The sequence below is a fragment of the Carlito syrichta genome, unplaced genomic scaffold (genome assembly GCF_000164805.1).
Source record: "Carlito syrichta isolate Samal-C Ts95f unplaced genomic scaffold, Tarsius_syrichta-2.0.1 Scaffold307093, whole genome shotgun sequence".
Classification (NCBI taxonomy): Eukaryota; Metazoa; Chordata; class Mammalia; order Primates; family Tarsiidae; genus Carlito; species Carlito syrichta.
In genome coordinates, this window is record NW_007251189.1 from 140,766 (window position 1) to 153,365 (window position 12,600).

The 12,600-nt window shown below is 51.3% G+C and overlaps 2 protein-coding genes and 1 long non-coding RNA gene across 3 annotated transcripts in view; 1 reads left to right on the forward strand and 2 right to left on the reverse strand.

Moving 5' to 3' along the window:
* Positions 1 to 599: 599 nt before the first annotated feature.
* Positions 600 to 1,846, forward strand: LOC110596183. The gene is made up of 2 exons (XR_002482300.1): positions 600 to 1,258; positions 1,663 to 1,846. It is a non-coding gene; the product is annotated as an uncharacterized LOC110596183 (long non-coding RNA).
* A 413-nt stretch (positions 1,847 to 2,259) lies between these two features.
* Positions 2,260 to 4,710, reverse strand: HOXA2 (homeobox A2). Its single transcript, XM_008063837.2, has 2 exons — positions 4,016 to 4,710; positions 2,260 to 3,377 (listed from the first exon to the last, which is right to left on the reverse strand). The coding sequence occupies exons 1-2, from the start codon at positions 4,401 to 4,403 to the stop codon at positions 2,638 to 2,640; spliced, it is 1,128 nt and encodes a 375-aa protein (XP_008062028.1). The 5' UTR covers positions 4,404 to 4,710; the 3' UTR covers positions 2,260 to 2,637.
* Positions 4,711 to 8,962: 4,252 nt separating this feature from the next.
* HOXA3 (homeobox A3) overlaps positions 8,963 to 12,600 on the reverse strand; it is a 45,553-nt gene continuing 41,915 nt past the window's right edge. The window contains exons 5-6 of the mRNA XM_008063838.2: positions 12,440 to 12,600; positions 8,963 to 10,705 (exon numbers count right to left, since the gene is read on the reverse strand). The exon at positions 12,440 to 12,600 is cut by the window's right edge and continues 413 nt beyond it. Coding sequence (XP_008062029.1) covers positions 9,900 to 10,705; positions 12,440 to 12,600 — 967 coding nt within the window. The 3' untranslated portion in view covers positions 8,963 to 9,899. The remainder of the gene's footprint in view (positions 10,706 to 12,439) is intronic.

A 12,600-nucleotide genomic window follows, 5' to 3' on the forward strand; every position in this document is an offset into this window, starting at 1 on the left:
GGGGGGGGGAGGAACTCCTGTGGGGGAGGGGATAGGATGTGAGGGGGTTCGGTCGGTGCTGGTAGTGCGAGCAGTCCTCTCTCCAGGCCTGAGTCGGTGTAGTCTCCCCCCACCCTGGCCTCATTCCTGTACCTTTGTTGGCCTCCTCGGCCTGGGTTTGTGAGAGCCCCTCGGCTGCAAGGCGCCTGCCACAAAGTAGCTCCGGGCCAGCCGCAGCCGCTCTCCCTCCTCTGCTAGTTGGCGGCCTCGGCGCTCCTTTCCCTCCACCTCTTTTCCTCTCTCCTGGCCTCTTTTCAGGGACTGCCGGCTGGCGTGTCTTTCTTGGGATCACAAGCTTGCACTCGCACACAGGCCCGCGTCCCGCCCGCCTCCGCGCGCTGCTCCAGGCTACCCGCGGGCCAGGCGCTCGCAGCCGCGCGGGCTCAGCGTCTTGGGCCACCCAGAGCGCCGCTCTCGGGGAGCGGCTCACAAAGGCAGCCTCCCTTGGCCTCCGGCCCGCAGGCTTTCGTAGCTCGGTTCCTTCCCCACTCCCCACCCCGAGAAATCCTGGGGCCGTTTCGCCGTGTAGGACACCCCTGGTCCTCGGAACTAGAAGGCCAGCGCCCCGGGACTCGAACTAGGCTCTTTAAACCCCCCCCGGGAGAGTGGGTGAAAGGCGAGCCTGGTCACGATTAAAATGATCGCCTGCAAAGCGGCTTGCTTGGCTCAAAGCGCCTTTCAGGGCTCTTCTACTAGAAAGGGAAGGAGCGAGGAGGAGACAGAACGCCGCCCAGGCCCGGAGCTGTTCAGGGCATCCGCGGCTCAGCCAAGCTGTTGTTTTAAAGGAGCAATAAAAATGAATTATGACTAAACGCCTTCTAACTTAATGCTTTCGGACGGGGATCCCCGGCAAATACGTAAGAGGATTTTTATTTGTGCATGTGTTCCTGCAATTGATCTCTTTGATGACATTCTCATTCATAGAAAGCGTTTGATTTATGAGCGTAGGACGAATCGCATCCAGGAGCGGCGCAGCCCTGGCCGCGGCCGGGACGCCCTGCTCGGCGCTGCGCCTGGGGCCGGAAACCGGCAGCAGTCCCAACACCCTTCGCCGCTGCTGGGATTTAGTGGGTGAAGGGGTGGGCGAAGGTAGGGAGCAAGCAGCACATGAAAAAAGATCGCGGTTTCGTTGTAACTTCCAAGCCTTTCCTGTTAAGAGCTGGGTTCTTAAATCAACCCGCCCCACACACATGTTGCTTACAAGCTGCGTTTTCTCACGGTAAGTAGCCATCAGAAGAGAGCTCAAAAAGGGACGGAGAAACATGGGGAGAGACAAGAAGGGTGGGGGGGGGGGACCAGAACAACCCAGTGACACACCCTAGATCACATTTTATTGATATTTCATTTAAAGTGCTTTTTCTCATTCGCTCTAGAAACTGGGTTGATTTATAACCTAGTGCAGAAGCATTCTATTTTAAATCTCAACTTGCTAACCTAACTTCAGAGCGTTAATGATCCGTTATTAACAATGTAAACAGATTTAAGAATGAAATATTGATTTTTTTTGACCCTAAAAAAAAAAATGTGCGAATGATTGAACCAGAGGATTGGAAAGAATCTTTTCTGAAGTACACTTTCCAGGTAGTAATCACTGTTTGTTTTATTCTTGTTTTTCTCTTTCAGGTCTGCTTTGCCTGAGTCCATCAACAGCTGGGAGATTAATCAACCACACTGAAAATGAGGGATTTGTGAGGGAGGGGTTGAAATGTAGATGTTTAAAACAAATGTGTATAAATAAATGAATTGTTGATAACTTAGTTATTGACCTGGAAACTAGTAGCTTGTTAAAGAAACTCCATTTTACTCATCCTGGAGTTGAGGGTTTCTGTAGGCACTTTATTTCTCCATTTTCAAATGCTTGGGCTTGGCCCAAATCTTAGGCTGCCCAATCCTGTTTTTATTACCAATTTAAATCTATGGCTTGAACCTGTACACTGAAAACCAAATCCATTCCCTTAAAAAAGAAGGAAAAGAAGAAGAAGAAGAAGAAGAAGCAGCAGCAGCAGCAGCAAAAAAGCCAAAAGCACTTGTCAGAAACCGTAAGCATTTTCTGGCTTTCTTTTTTGTTGCTGTCCACTGAAGACTTTGAACATGCCGCCTTAGTAAATATATTAAAATTGAAAAAGAAGATAAATTGTGGTGAGAATTTTATTTACCAAGTTAGACTAAAAGGAGAGAAAATGTTATGAGCCTTGAGAAAGAGGAGAAAAATAAGAAAGCTACTTATAGCAAAGGAGAATTTATTCTACCAAAAATACCCATGACAATGCATCCTAATGTAATACAAAAATAAAAAGAAAGTGAAGATACAATTATATGATCACTTTCTTGCAGGCCTCATATATTGCTCTCAGGAAATCACATAGAGGGTTGTTGGATTAGGTTTAAAACAACTAAAACTCCAAAATAATCAGTCGAAGATGGCTCTGAAACTGGGTCAGGGGAGTCACTAAACAGAAAATCCTCAGCATTTAAAGGAGGGAAGGGTATAGGTCAAGAAGAAAATAAAATATAAATCAACTGCCGGAATAAAAGAAGGCAAAACCACCTGGTCAAAGGGGTTTTTGTTTTGTGATGCTTTGTTTTGCTTTAATGTTTTTAGTAATTCAGATGCTGCAAGTCAATTGTGGTGAGTGTGTCTGTAAAAAAGTCAAAGCTGTCAGCTGAAATATCTACGGGACTGTCCAGGGAACCTGGCAAACTGGGTGAGACTGCATCTGAAAGCTGCAGGCAGGAATCTGTGGAGAAAACGTTAAAGTCCTGCAAAGAGGGGACCTCGAGGGCCTCGGGACTGTCATTGTTTAGGCCAGCGCCACAGTTCTGGCCCATTGTTGACAAGCAGTTAGGAACAGTGGGTGACTGGTGCTGAAAATGTTTCAGATTTTTCTCATTGCTGGTTAAAGGCGAAACTGGGAAACTTTGGGAGTCGCCATTGTGTCCATTGGGAGCCTGCTGCTGAGAGAGGGCATTTTGCTGAAAAGTGTAACCTTCCCTCTCCAGAAGGGCCCCGGAGACGCTAAGGGCTTGCTCAAAGAGCGACTTCTCCTCCTCGTCCTCCTCTCCTTTCTCGGAGTCCTCCAGGCTTTTAAATTTCCCTTCGCTGTTTTGGTTCTCTTTGCACTGGGTCTGCCTCTTGTGCTTCATCCTCCGGTTCTGAAACCACACTTTCACTTGTCTCTCGGTCAAATCCAGCAGCGCTGCAATCTCCACCCTTCGCGGTCTGCAAAGGTACTTGTTGAAATGAAATTCTTTTTCCAGCTCTAAAAGCTGCGTGTTGGTGTAAGCAGTTCTCAGGCGCCGCGATCCCCCGCCGCTGCCATCGGCGATTTCCAGGGATTCTGCGGAAAGGGAAACCAACAAGAGACACACGCACAGTTGGAGGTGGAGGGGTCCGAGCGGGGTTATTCCACTGGAGAATAAATATAGCAGAAAAGATCAACTGCAACAAAATGGCCGCCCCTGGATGCAGTAGAGCTATTGTGCTGCCTTTCCTGGGAGCCCAGCCTGGGGAGACCCTATCTCCTCCACCTCTATCAGATTCATGGCTTTAGCTCCCCCCAACCTCTTCATCCGGGAGCAAACTTTATATTAGCCACAACGCAATTTATAATTAATGCATCAGCTGCTTAGCTGAGCAAGAGCGATCTATCACTCTTCATTACTGTCAAAAAGCCAAACTCTAGGACAACTAGACAAGAGGAGGTCAGTTCCAACTCAAATAAATCATCCCACATTACACAAGTTAGGGAAAGTTGCCCCCCTTTCTAAAAATATATATGCCTCATGTTGGAGCGCTGGGTTCCCCTGCCTCTTCGTCAAACCCACTCCTGAGCCCACAGGGGCCGGGAAAAGGCGCCCAAGCCCCTCTGTCTCGCCCCTGCTCCCCCAGCCCACGCTCCCTCCCCCATGGCCGTTCCCGGGGCAGTCCGGAGAGGGAAGAGGGTCCCGGGACCCGGGGCCGGGCCTTGGGACTGACCTTTGTGGCTGAGGCAAGCTGGGCCGGCGGCGGCGGCGGCGGCTGCAGCGGCGGCCGGCGGCGGCGCGGTTTTCTTGGCAGTATTATTCTCCTTCATCCAGGGGTACTCGGGCGGCTGCAGGGCCCCGGCGGGCCCCGGACTGCCGCGGCTGCCCGCGGGGCTCGGCTTGGGGCGGCCGCCCGCGCCGTGGCGAGGGTGACTGCCCGGGTTCAGGCTGGGAATGGTCTGCTCAAAAGGAGGAGGAATCAGTGTCGAGTGTGAAAGCGTCGAGGTCTTGATTGATGAACTTTGAAATGTATCAGCGACAGGGGGAAAAGATGTCAGGCACTCAGCGAGCGACGGCTGGCTATTGATAAAACCAATCTCTCGCTCAAATTCGTAATTCATGGCCTTCTCCTTGGAGCCCCCTCGGAGAAAAAGTTCCCTCTTTCGGAGGGGCTTGGGGGGGGCAAGGCCCAGGAAAAAGGCGAGCGCGGAGGGGAAAAAAAATCTATCATAGAAGATCGCTGCTGGGGTGTTTTTTTTCTAATTCACTGATTACAGCCGTATGGGGACCGCGCTACTATTAAACTATTGAATTCATGGAGACAAGGTTGAAATTGGACCGAATTGGCTGTCACATGATTGCTTCTGCCCAATGACAATTTGGGCTTTAATCAAAAGAAGCCACTGTCTGTTTGATTGATCCAAAAAAGTCGGGAAGGAACGCCTCATTGGGGGCCAGCGAGGCTTTATTTACACTTTTTTCAGGGCAAAAAATACATATATGTGGGTGTGGGTGGGAATGCCCGGGAGTGCGTGGGGGCAAGGGTGCCCGCCCGCCTCTTGATCGGCAAGGATCCGGTGTGTGCGCCTGGGAGTGTGTGCGAGTGTGTGAGTGTGTGAGTGTGAGCCCTGCTGCCGGTCCCGCTGGCTGCTGCCCTCTGCCTCCCCCGCACACTCCGCGCATTGTTTGGGACTGTCGGGAAGACGCCTCGCACCTCACAAATCATTTAAGCACCTCAGGCTGACGCCTGCAGTCATTAACAAAGTAATCCATTAATCTTCAAAGTTTTGACACCCGAGGGCCCCCGCATCCCAGTCACATAAGTTCTGTTAAGGCAGGAGGAAGGAGCAGAGGATGAGAGGAGATGAGAGAGGAAGAATAAAGAGAGGGAGGAACAGAGAGATGGGGGAGAGAGAGAGAGACAGAGAGAGAGAGAGAGAGAGAGAGAGAGAGAGAGAGAGAGAGAGAGAGAGAAGAAAGAAGATGCCAGTGTCCTTCTTTTCTTTCCCTTTGCCTTCTTCACTTTTTCTCAAACCAGTTCCTGGATCTCATAACTGATCTCTCGGTCTCTGTTTCCTTCCTCTCTGTCGGTCTTCCCCTCTTTTTCCTCTTCTCCTCTTCCTCTCTCCCTCTCTCTCTTCTGTCTGCCTCCTCTTCCCCTGCAGCCCCCTGCCCCCCCTCCCAGTGTCCAGCCTGGAATCCGCGCCCCCGGCCCATTGTTAGGAGGCTATTCCACGACAGCTTTGCATCTGGCTCCGGCGGGAAGCGGAAAACAGGAGGCGGCTCTCGAAGCTTCCCCACCTTCCTACGCCATCAACTTCTCAGGAGTGGCTCGAGAAAGAGATAGATGCATGTGCCAAGGGAGACAACAACCCCAGGTTCATGTGCCCAAATCCCTGTAGCCAGGGCGGCGGCCAGCCAAAGAAATGCCGCCCCGAGCAGGCGCGTGCGGTTCCTGGCATTCTGGGTTTCATACCCGTAGGGCTCGGGTGCGGTGAGTATTTCCGATTTCCAGGAAGTCTGTTGGAAGTTACCAGCAGGGAAGGAGAAGACGCTTGTTCCTTCCCCCCTCCCCCTACCCTTCTTCTCCTTGTCCTTGTCGTTCTGTTTGGGGGGCTGGTTGGTTCAGATGCAGCGAATGCTCCCTGGCAGCCCGATTCGCCTCCCACACCTTCCTGATCCTGGGGCACCAGGGATGTTTGTACCAGGGCTCTCTTGTGGGAAACAGCACCGCGGGGGAGAGGAGGCGACCCAAGGAGGAATTGCAAAGGTTCTGGTTCTCCTTCATCCTCTCTTTTTTTTCCAATTCGGAGACTTGAGACTGGGTGCATCTTGGATGGTGCTGGAGGGTTCAAAAGATAACACCTTTAGGTACCAAAACCAAATAACTTTTTAAAAATCCACCAAGCCAGAATGAAAGGAGGACACTGAGAAAGAGATAGATCTGAAGGTCCTGTTTTCGCCCCCCACCCCCAGACCCTGAGGATGGCGATTCGCTTTTGCTTCCTTTGAAATGGACCAAGTGATCAGACTCCCCCAGGCCGGCAGGCATCAGTGGCAGGAAAATAAATCATTCTGATGGAGAGAGAGAGAGAGAGAGAGAGAGAGAGAGAGAGAGAGAGAGAGGTTGGCAGGGGAGAAAAAAATCTACGTAGAAAAATAAAGGCCGACCAAGGAGCAAAGGCAGGACTCCATCTCTAAGGTCGGCATCACACTGGATCTGAGTTGGAAATTAGATACAAAGTGGGCGACATCACTGACTAGCCGGGAGACTAGCCTTGAAGATAGAAATGCTATTTTAGAAAATGTGGAGTTTTTCAGTTTTCTTGCTTTTATTCCAAACAAAGCTCTGAAGGAAGTCTGGGCACGATCAATCTTGCTCACCAAAAGCCTTGACAGCTTCTGGCCCTTAAGAACACATTTCAGCTTCCAGCTCTTTCCAAGATCAAATGTGGCCGAGCAAAGAGGAGAGCAGGAAACGCAAGTAAACAAGAAAAACTAGTCTTTTAAAAAATATTTTTTGGCAGTGGAAAGGGTTATAGGGCTGCTTTTAGGAAAGATGCTTTGTGGACTCCGGGATGGCAGTTTTTGGTTTTTGCTTTTAACCAGAAAATACTGAGGGGTTAAGGGAAGGGGAGGTGCAGAGAGGGAGCAAGCTTCCCGCATATCTCTGAGGCTTTGTCAAGGGCTGTGTGGGTGAGAGCTTTCCGCCTGCCTTAGCCACCTTAATTTAAATACCATCTGGAAGAAAAACCTTTTCTTCAACCACTCAACACTGAAATCTTCTCCAAATTTATTACTTTAACTCATGAGATATTTTAATAAGGATTTCTGTATAATATCTAGGAAGCTGGGGGGGAGTGAGATCAATAGTTTTTTCTTTGAAAGCCAAAATGAATGTCTTGACTGGCAAGATATGGGAAATCACATTAGAATCTCATTTAAAAATCTCTGCCCTAAGGGAAGAAGGAAACCTCCAAACCATTCCTTCCTCAGCTGAAGGGTAGATTTTAGAAAAGGGTTCAAATAGTGGTTCAAAATCCCCAAAAGATTTTCATCTTTAGATGTATCTCTCGCTCGCTCTCTCTCTCTCCCTCCCTCCCTTCCTCCCTTTCTTATTTTCCCAGGTAATTTTATACGCATCACTAAAATGATTATTTAAAAAGAAGACTCCTGATCTGCTCAGCGTGAACAACCCAAAAGGCTGCCGTTCCAGTCTTCACAAAGACTTTTGTGCAGCCTCTGCATTTCTGAGGTGCGCCATATTTTGGCAGGGAGGTTGGGGCGAGGGGAGAAAATCCACTTCCTCCACAGCCCAAGCTCTTTAAAAAGAAAAAAATACCTATTAGGAGCCTCTGGGCAGATGTGGAGAAAGCACCTCTGGGTCTGAGAGAAATACTCAGCTCTCTACAGCCGCCTGGCTTTGCATCCTCAGAGCCCTTTTCTTAGACCGTGAGGAGGTTTCCTAAAAGCAGCTTGTTGAGACCCAGTAGGTACCCAGAAAAGGCTCCAGTGCCTGTTAAGGATCAGCTGAGGGAGCTTCTCAGGGGGAAGATAGAGGCCATGATGATGCTTATTTTGGATTGCAAACAAAATGGCGACATTTTCCATGTCTGCCTCTGAAATACAATTCAGGGAGAATGGGGATTTATTTCTCACATCAGATGCTCCTGATCCCCAGACGAAGGTGCTTCCTCACTTCTGAGGTGGTGATGACGGGGATGCAGGTCAAAGGTTCTGTATTTCTGACTTTGGTTCCTTCTCTGAGCAATTCTTCAATCTGAAGATGAAAAGACTTCCCTTTACTGTGCCTGCCTTTGCCCGACCAGCCAGTTAGTAGGCAGCCCTCTTAAATCCAGGAGAAGTGTAATATTTAGCTCCTGTAGCATCAAATGAAGAAGTACTTATAAAATTGCATTTTTTATTAGAAAGACACCAATCTCCTTTCCCTCTCCCTCTCCCCGAGGCCAGAAAAAGAAAGCTGGGAGGGAAGAAGGAGAGAAAATAAATCCAAAGAATGTGAAATACTAAATTCAGGAGGCAGCTGATGATGGGATGCAGGCAGACCCAGGAAGGGCTCCGGGAGCTCTCTGGAGCTCAGCCCTCCTTTTGCTGGGGACCTGGGTGAGCCTCGGTCCCATTCAAACTGCTTAGTTCCGCTTGGGGATTTCAGGATCCATTCTTTCCTCCTGGCGCGATAATGCGCCACGAACCATCCCCAGAGGAGACCAGGGGTCCGATTGCTCGTGGAAAGCGCTGAGCATCCTCTGCGCGGCTGGTTGCTCCCGGGTGAAGGCGTTGGCTAGTCGGCTTTGACCAGAGGAAGACGGTGGAAGAGAAGATCGCCCTACGCTATCCCCCGGCGGGCCCGCGGGGCACCTGTGCGCTCCCGCTGCGCCTCGGCCCAGCTGCCTTTGTTTCTTCCGCACACGGCGCTCCGCAGCCCCTGTGCCCTCCGCCTGCCTCCGCGGCAGCTGGGAACCAGGCAGCCCAGCGGGCCGGCCGCGCGGCGTTGCCAAAGCCGCCGCCGCCTGGAACCTCAGCCGCGGTCCCGGGAACTCGCCGAGCTTCCGGGCTCGGGAGCCCAGGGCTGCCGCGCGGCCTACTCCGCCAGCTCGCCTCCGCCTGAATCCACGCAGACCCACGTCTTCGGCCAAAGAATTCCTTCTGAACACGGATATTATTCAGAATAAAAACTTTATTTTTTTGTTTTGTTTCTCAGAATGTGAGCAGCAAGGAATGTAGAACTCTCAAAAACAAATCTAGCCTTTTTTCGCGTTTACATATTTTTTTTTCAGTTTTGTAGGATGCTACAAACCTAAATCACCGTTTTCAAAAGGTGGATCTTCTCTGGTTTTATTGCATCGTTACTGTTTTTATAAAGGACTTATATTTCCCTTTCAAATAAAAAAATTTCTATGTACGCCAATACACCATCGAACAAAAGGCCCAAGAACCCTTCTGAATAATCAGGGTACAGAATTTCTTTAATATAAATACGAACGGATGGGGATAAATAATATTTAAAACTTAGATATTCAATGCTTGCAAAAGAAAATATAAATAAATCTGACTGTTCACCAGCATACACACACGGAAAGACGTACACTTAGTCATCCTTGCACAGGGAACCCCTGCTTCAAAGCGCCTTTGATTTTTTTTTTTTCGCTCTTTACAAGAAGTGCAATTAAAAAAAACCTAAAAATTAAAAAATGTAATCGCTTCCCCTCGGGAGCCATAATGTACGAACAAATTCACATTGAAAACTCGACTAGAAAATTTGTTCATATACCCTGTTTCTGATCAAAGACTGGAGAAGGTAAAGGGTGCAGGGCCGGCGGCCGAGCGAGGGGCGGGAAGAGATAAATATCGCTACTGATACTGACAGCCATTCCAGCAACCAAGATTGCTACGTCACATAAACTATAAAAACGCGTTACCAAAGGGGGGGGGGACAGGAATAGGGAGTGAGGGGCGGAGAGAGAAAAGGAAGGGAAGGGCAGGAAGAACCCTAAAAAAATAAAAAGAAAAAGAAATAAAAAAGAAAAGCAACCAAAGAAGAAAGGCTGGGGGTGGGGTGGGGGAGACTCTCCTGGCGCGCAGCCCCGAGCCCACCATCACAGGTGGGTGAGCTTGGGTGCTTCCTGAATTCTTCCCTGAGAAGGATGGTGGGCGGTAAGGTCCGTATAGGTGGGGTGCGGCTCCCCGGGCCCCGGCCCATGGTGGTGGCCGCTGCCCAGCGGCCCGGCGCCCCCGTAGTCCATGGCGCTCGAGGCAGCGTGGGGGAGGTGAGTGAGGCCAAAGAGGGCCGGCCCGGAGTTGCTCATGGGCTCCACATAGCTGCCCCCTACGAAGACGGGGCTTCCCTGTAGGTGTGGGGTCCCATAGCTGCCGTTGCCCTGCAGGCCATGAGCGTGCGGGTCATAGTCGGGGGTGCCCCCCGCGCCCGCCCCCGCCGGCGTGTAGCGCTTCTGCGGGGGTGGCGGGGGCGCGCAGCTGGGCAAGGGCGCAGGGTAGGAGGCGGCGGGCAGCCCGTAGGCGCCCTGCGGGGGCTTGGAGAAGGACGGGGGCGACTGGGGCTCATATGGGACGCTGTTGACCAGCGAATGCATGGAGTTCAGATAGCCGCCCGCGCCAGGGGGCACGGGACTGCGACTTGGAGATTGGCCCCCCGACGACGTTAGCATGCCCTTGCCCTTCTGATCCTTTTTGTACTTCATGCGGCGATTCTGGAACCAGATTTTGATCTGGCGCTCGGTGAGGTTCAGCAGGTTAGCCATCTCTACCCGGCGCGGTCGGCACAGGTAGCGGTTGAAGTGGAACTCCTTCTCCAGCTCCACCAGCTGCGCACTCGTGTAGGCCGTGCGCGCGCGCTTGGACGAAGGCTGCCCCGGAGGGCTCTTGTCGCCAGCGCAGCTCTCTCCTGCGAGGACAGAGGGAAGAAGAGCAGCGTCAAGGACTGCCCGCGGCCCCGCCCAGCCCGGCCCCTCCTTCCTCCAGGCCCCAAAGATTCCTTCATCAGTCAGGGCCCAAAGAGGAGTGGGAACTAGGTGCTCTCCTGTCTCTGGTGCCGGAAACAGTGCAGGTAGTTCCTCATTCAGCCAAGGAGCAAATCAAAGGTTTCCTCAAGGGGAGAAAGGACAGAAAAGCAGAACCTCCAGTTTGCCTTCCTGGTTTGTATCTCCTTTGTGGAGCTATTAACTTTCTCACTCATTTACTGGTCCTTTGGACCAATCAGACAACAAGCTCCCTGTGGGCAGGTCTCATCACCTTTATCCCTTCACAGTAACTGAAATGTACACTTTTCCCCTCCACACTGACTGACTGAATGATTAGACAGTAGCTTCAACTGGCCACTATGTCTACCATCTACCGAGAGGAGATGCCCAGAGTAGAAACCTCCAACTGGAAGGCCTTTTCTGCCCAGAGGAAGAGATCTTATTGAAAGTAGCCCTTTCTGGTGGGTAGGCCTAGGCCCCCGCATGCTGGGTCCTATTCTTTAGGGTTCCCTGTCATCAAACAGCCTGCCCCAGCTTTTGTCCACTAATCTTGTGTCCTACTGGCCTGCTTGGTCACCTAAACCTGGCTATCTTGGTTCTGGAGGTAGGTCCCAGGTGCTCAGGCTCAGAGCAGAGCACTGGCAACTGCAGAAAGCCGGGGCAAAGGTAACAAAAATGCTAGGAGGCCCAAGGCCTGAGGCCTTTCCGCCACTGGAGTCAGCTTCCAGGAAGCCCATGTGGTTCCCATTAGGATGACAAGTCTGCATCCCCCTCCCCCAGGAGATCCCTGGCTGCTTTCATTGTACTAAGTCTGAGTAGGGTCTTCCCAGAGGTAGGGCAGCCACTCCATTGGCTGGAGCAAAAATTGGCTCTGATTATAGGCAAATCATTGATTCTGACTTGAAGGGTGATTAGGCCTGCTTTTATTCTGAGGCATGTCAGAATAAGGGAGGATGTCACTATTTCATTAGAATAGAGGAGCTACGCTAAAAAGAAAGAAAGTGGAATTCATGTTGATTCTGCCTAGAGGTCCTACCTCCAACAGTGGAAAAAAAGAGAGTCCAGGCCAGGCACGGTGGCTCAACCTGTAATCCCAGCACTTTGGGAGGCTGAGGTGAGAGGATTGCCTGAGCTCAGGGGTTCGAGACCAGCCTGGGCAACTTGGTGAGACCTCTTCTCTACAATAAATCACAAAAACGAGCCGGGTGTGGTAGCGTGTGTCTGTAGTTCCAGTTACTTGGAAGGCTGTGGCTGAAGGATCACCTAAGCCAGGCAGGTCGAGGCTGTGATGGCTGTGAGCATGCCACTGCACTCCAGTCTGGGCAACAAGAGTGAGACTTCAATGAGAGAGAGAGAGAGAGAGAGAGACTGACCAACCAACTGTACTAGACCCTAATTGCCCTTAGAGAGATCCAGGGAGGCTCCCATCAGGTCTCTGGGGTTTTCCAGCCCACAGAGGCCTATTACTTCTCTGAGTTGCAAAGACTTTGGAAACCTTTTTTTTGGGGGGGGGGTGGCAAGGGGGAAGTAGGTCAGGGTGGGAGCAGTGAATTCCTGGAAATGTTCCAGAGCTTCCAGACTGTGCTGGATGTGGTGGGAAGTAGCTTGGGGGCCAGAAGTCAGGCAAGAGGACCCTCTTCCAGAAGGCACTCCTTTACCTGAGCTGGAGCTGCTGGTTTTCTGCTTTGTGTTTTGCCGAGACTCTTTCATCCAGGGGAAGATTTGTTTGGCCACGGTTGGCGAGTTGAGCAGGGGACTCTTGGCTGCGTTGGCGGGGGTGGGGTTGCTGCTGGCATTCTGAGGTGGGGAGACAGAAGAG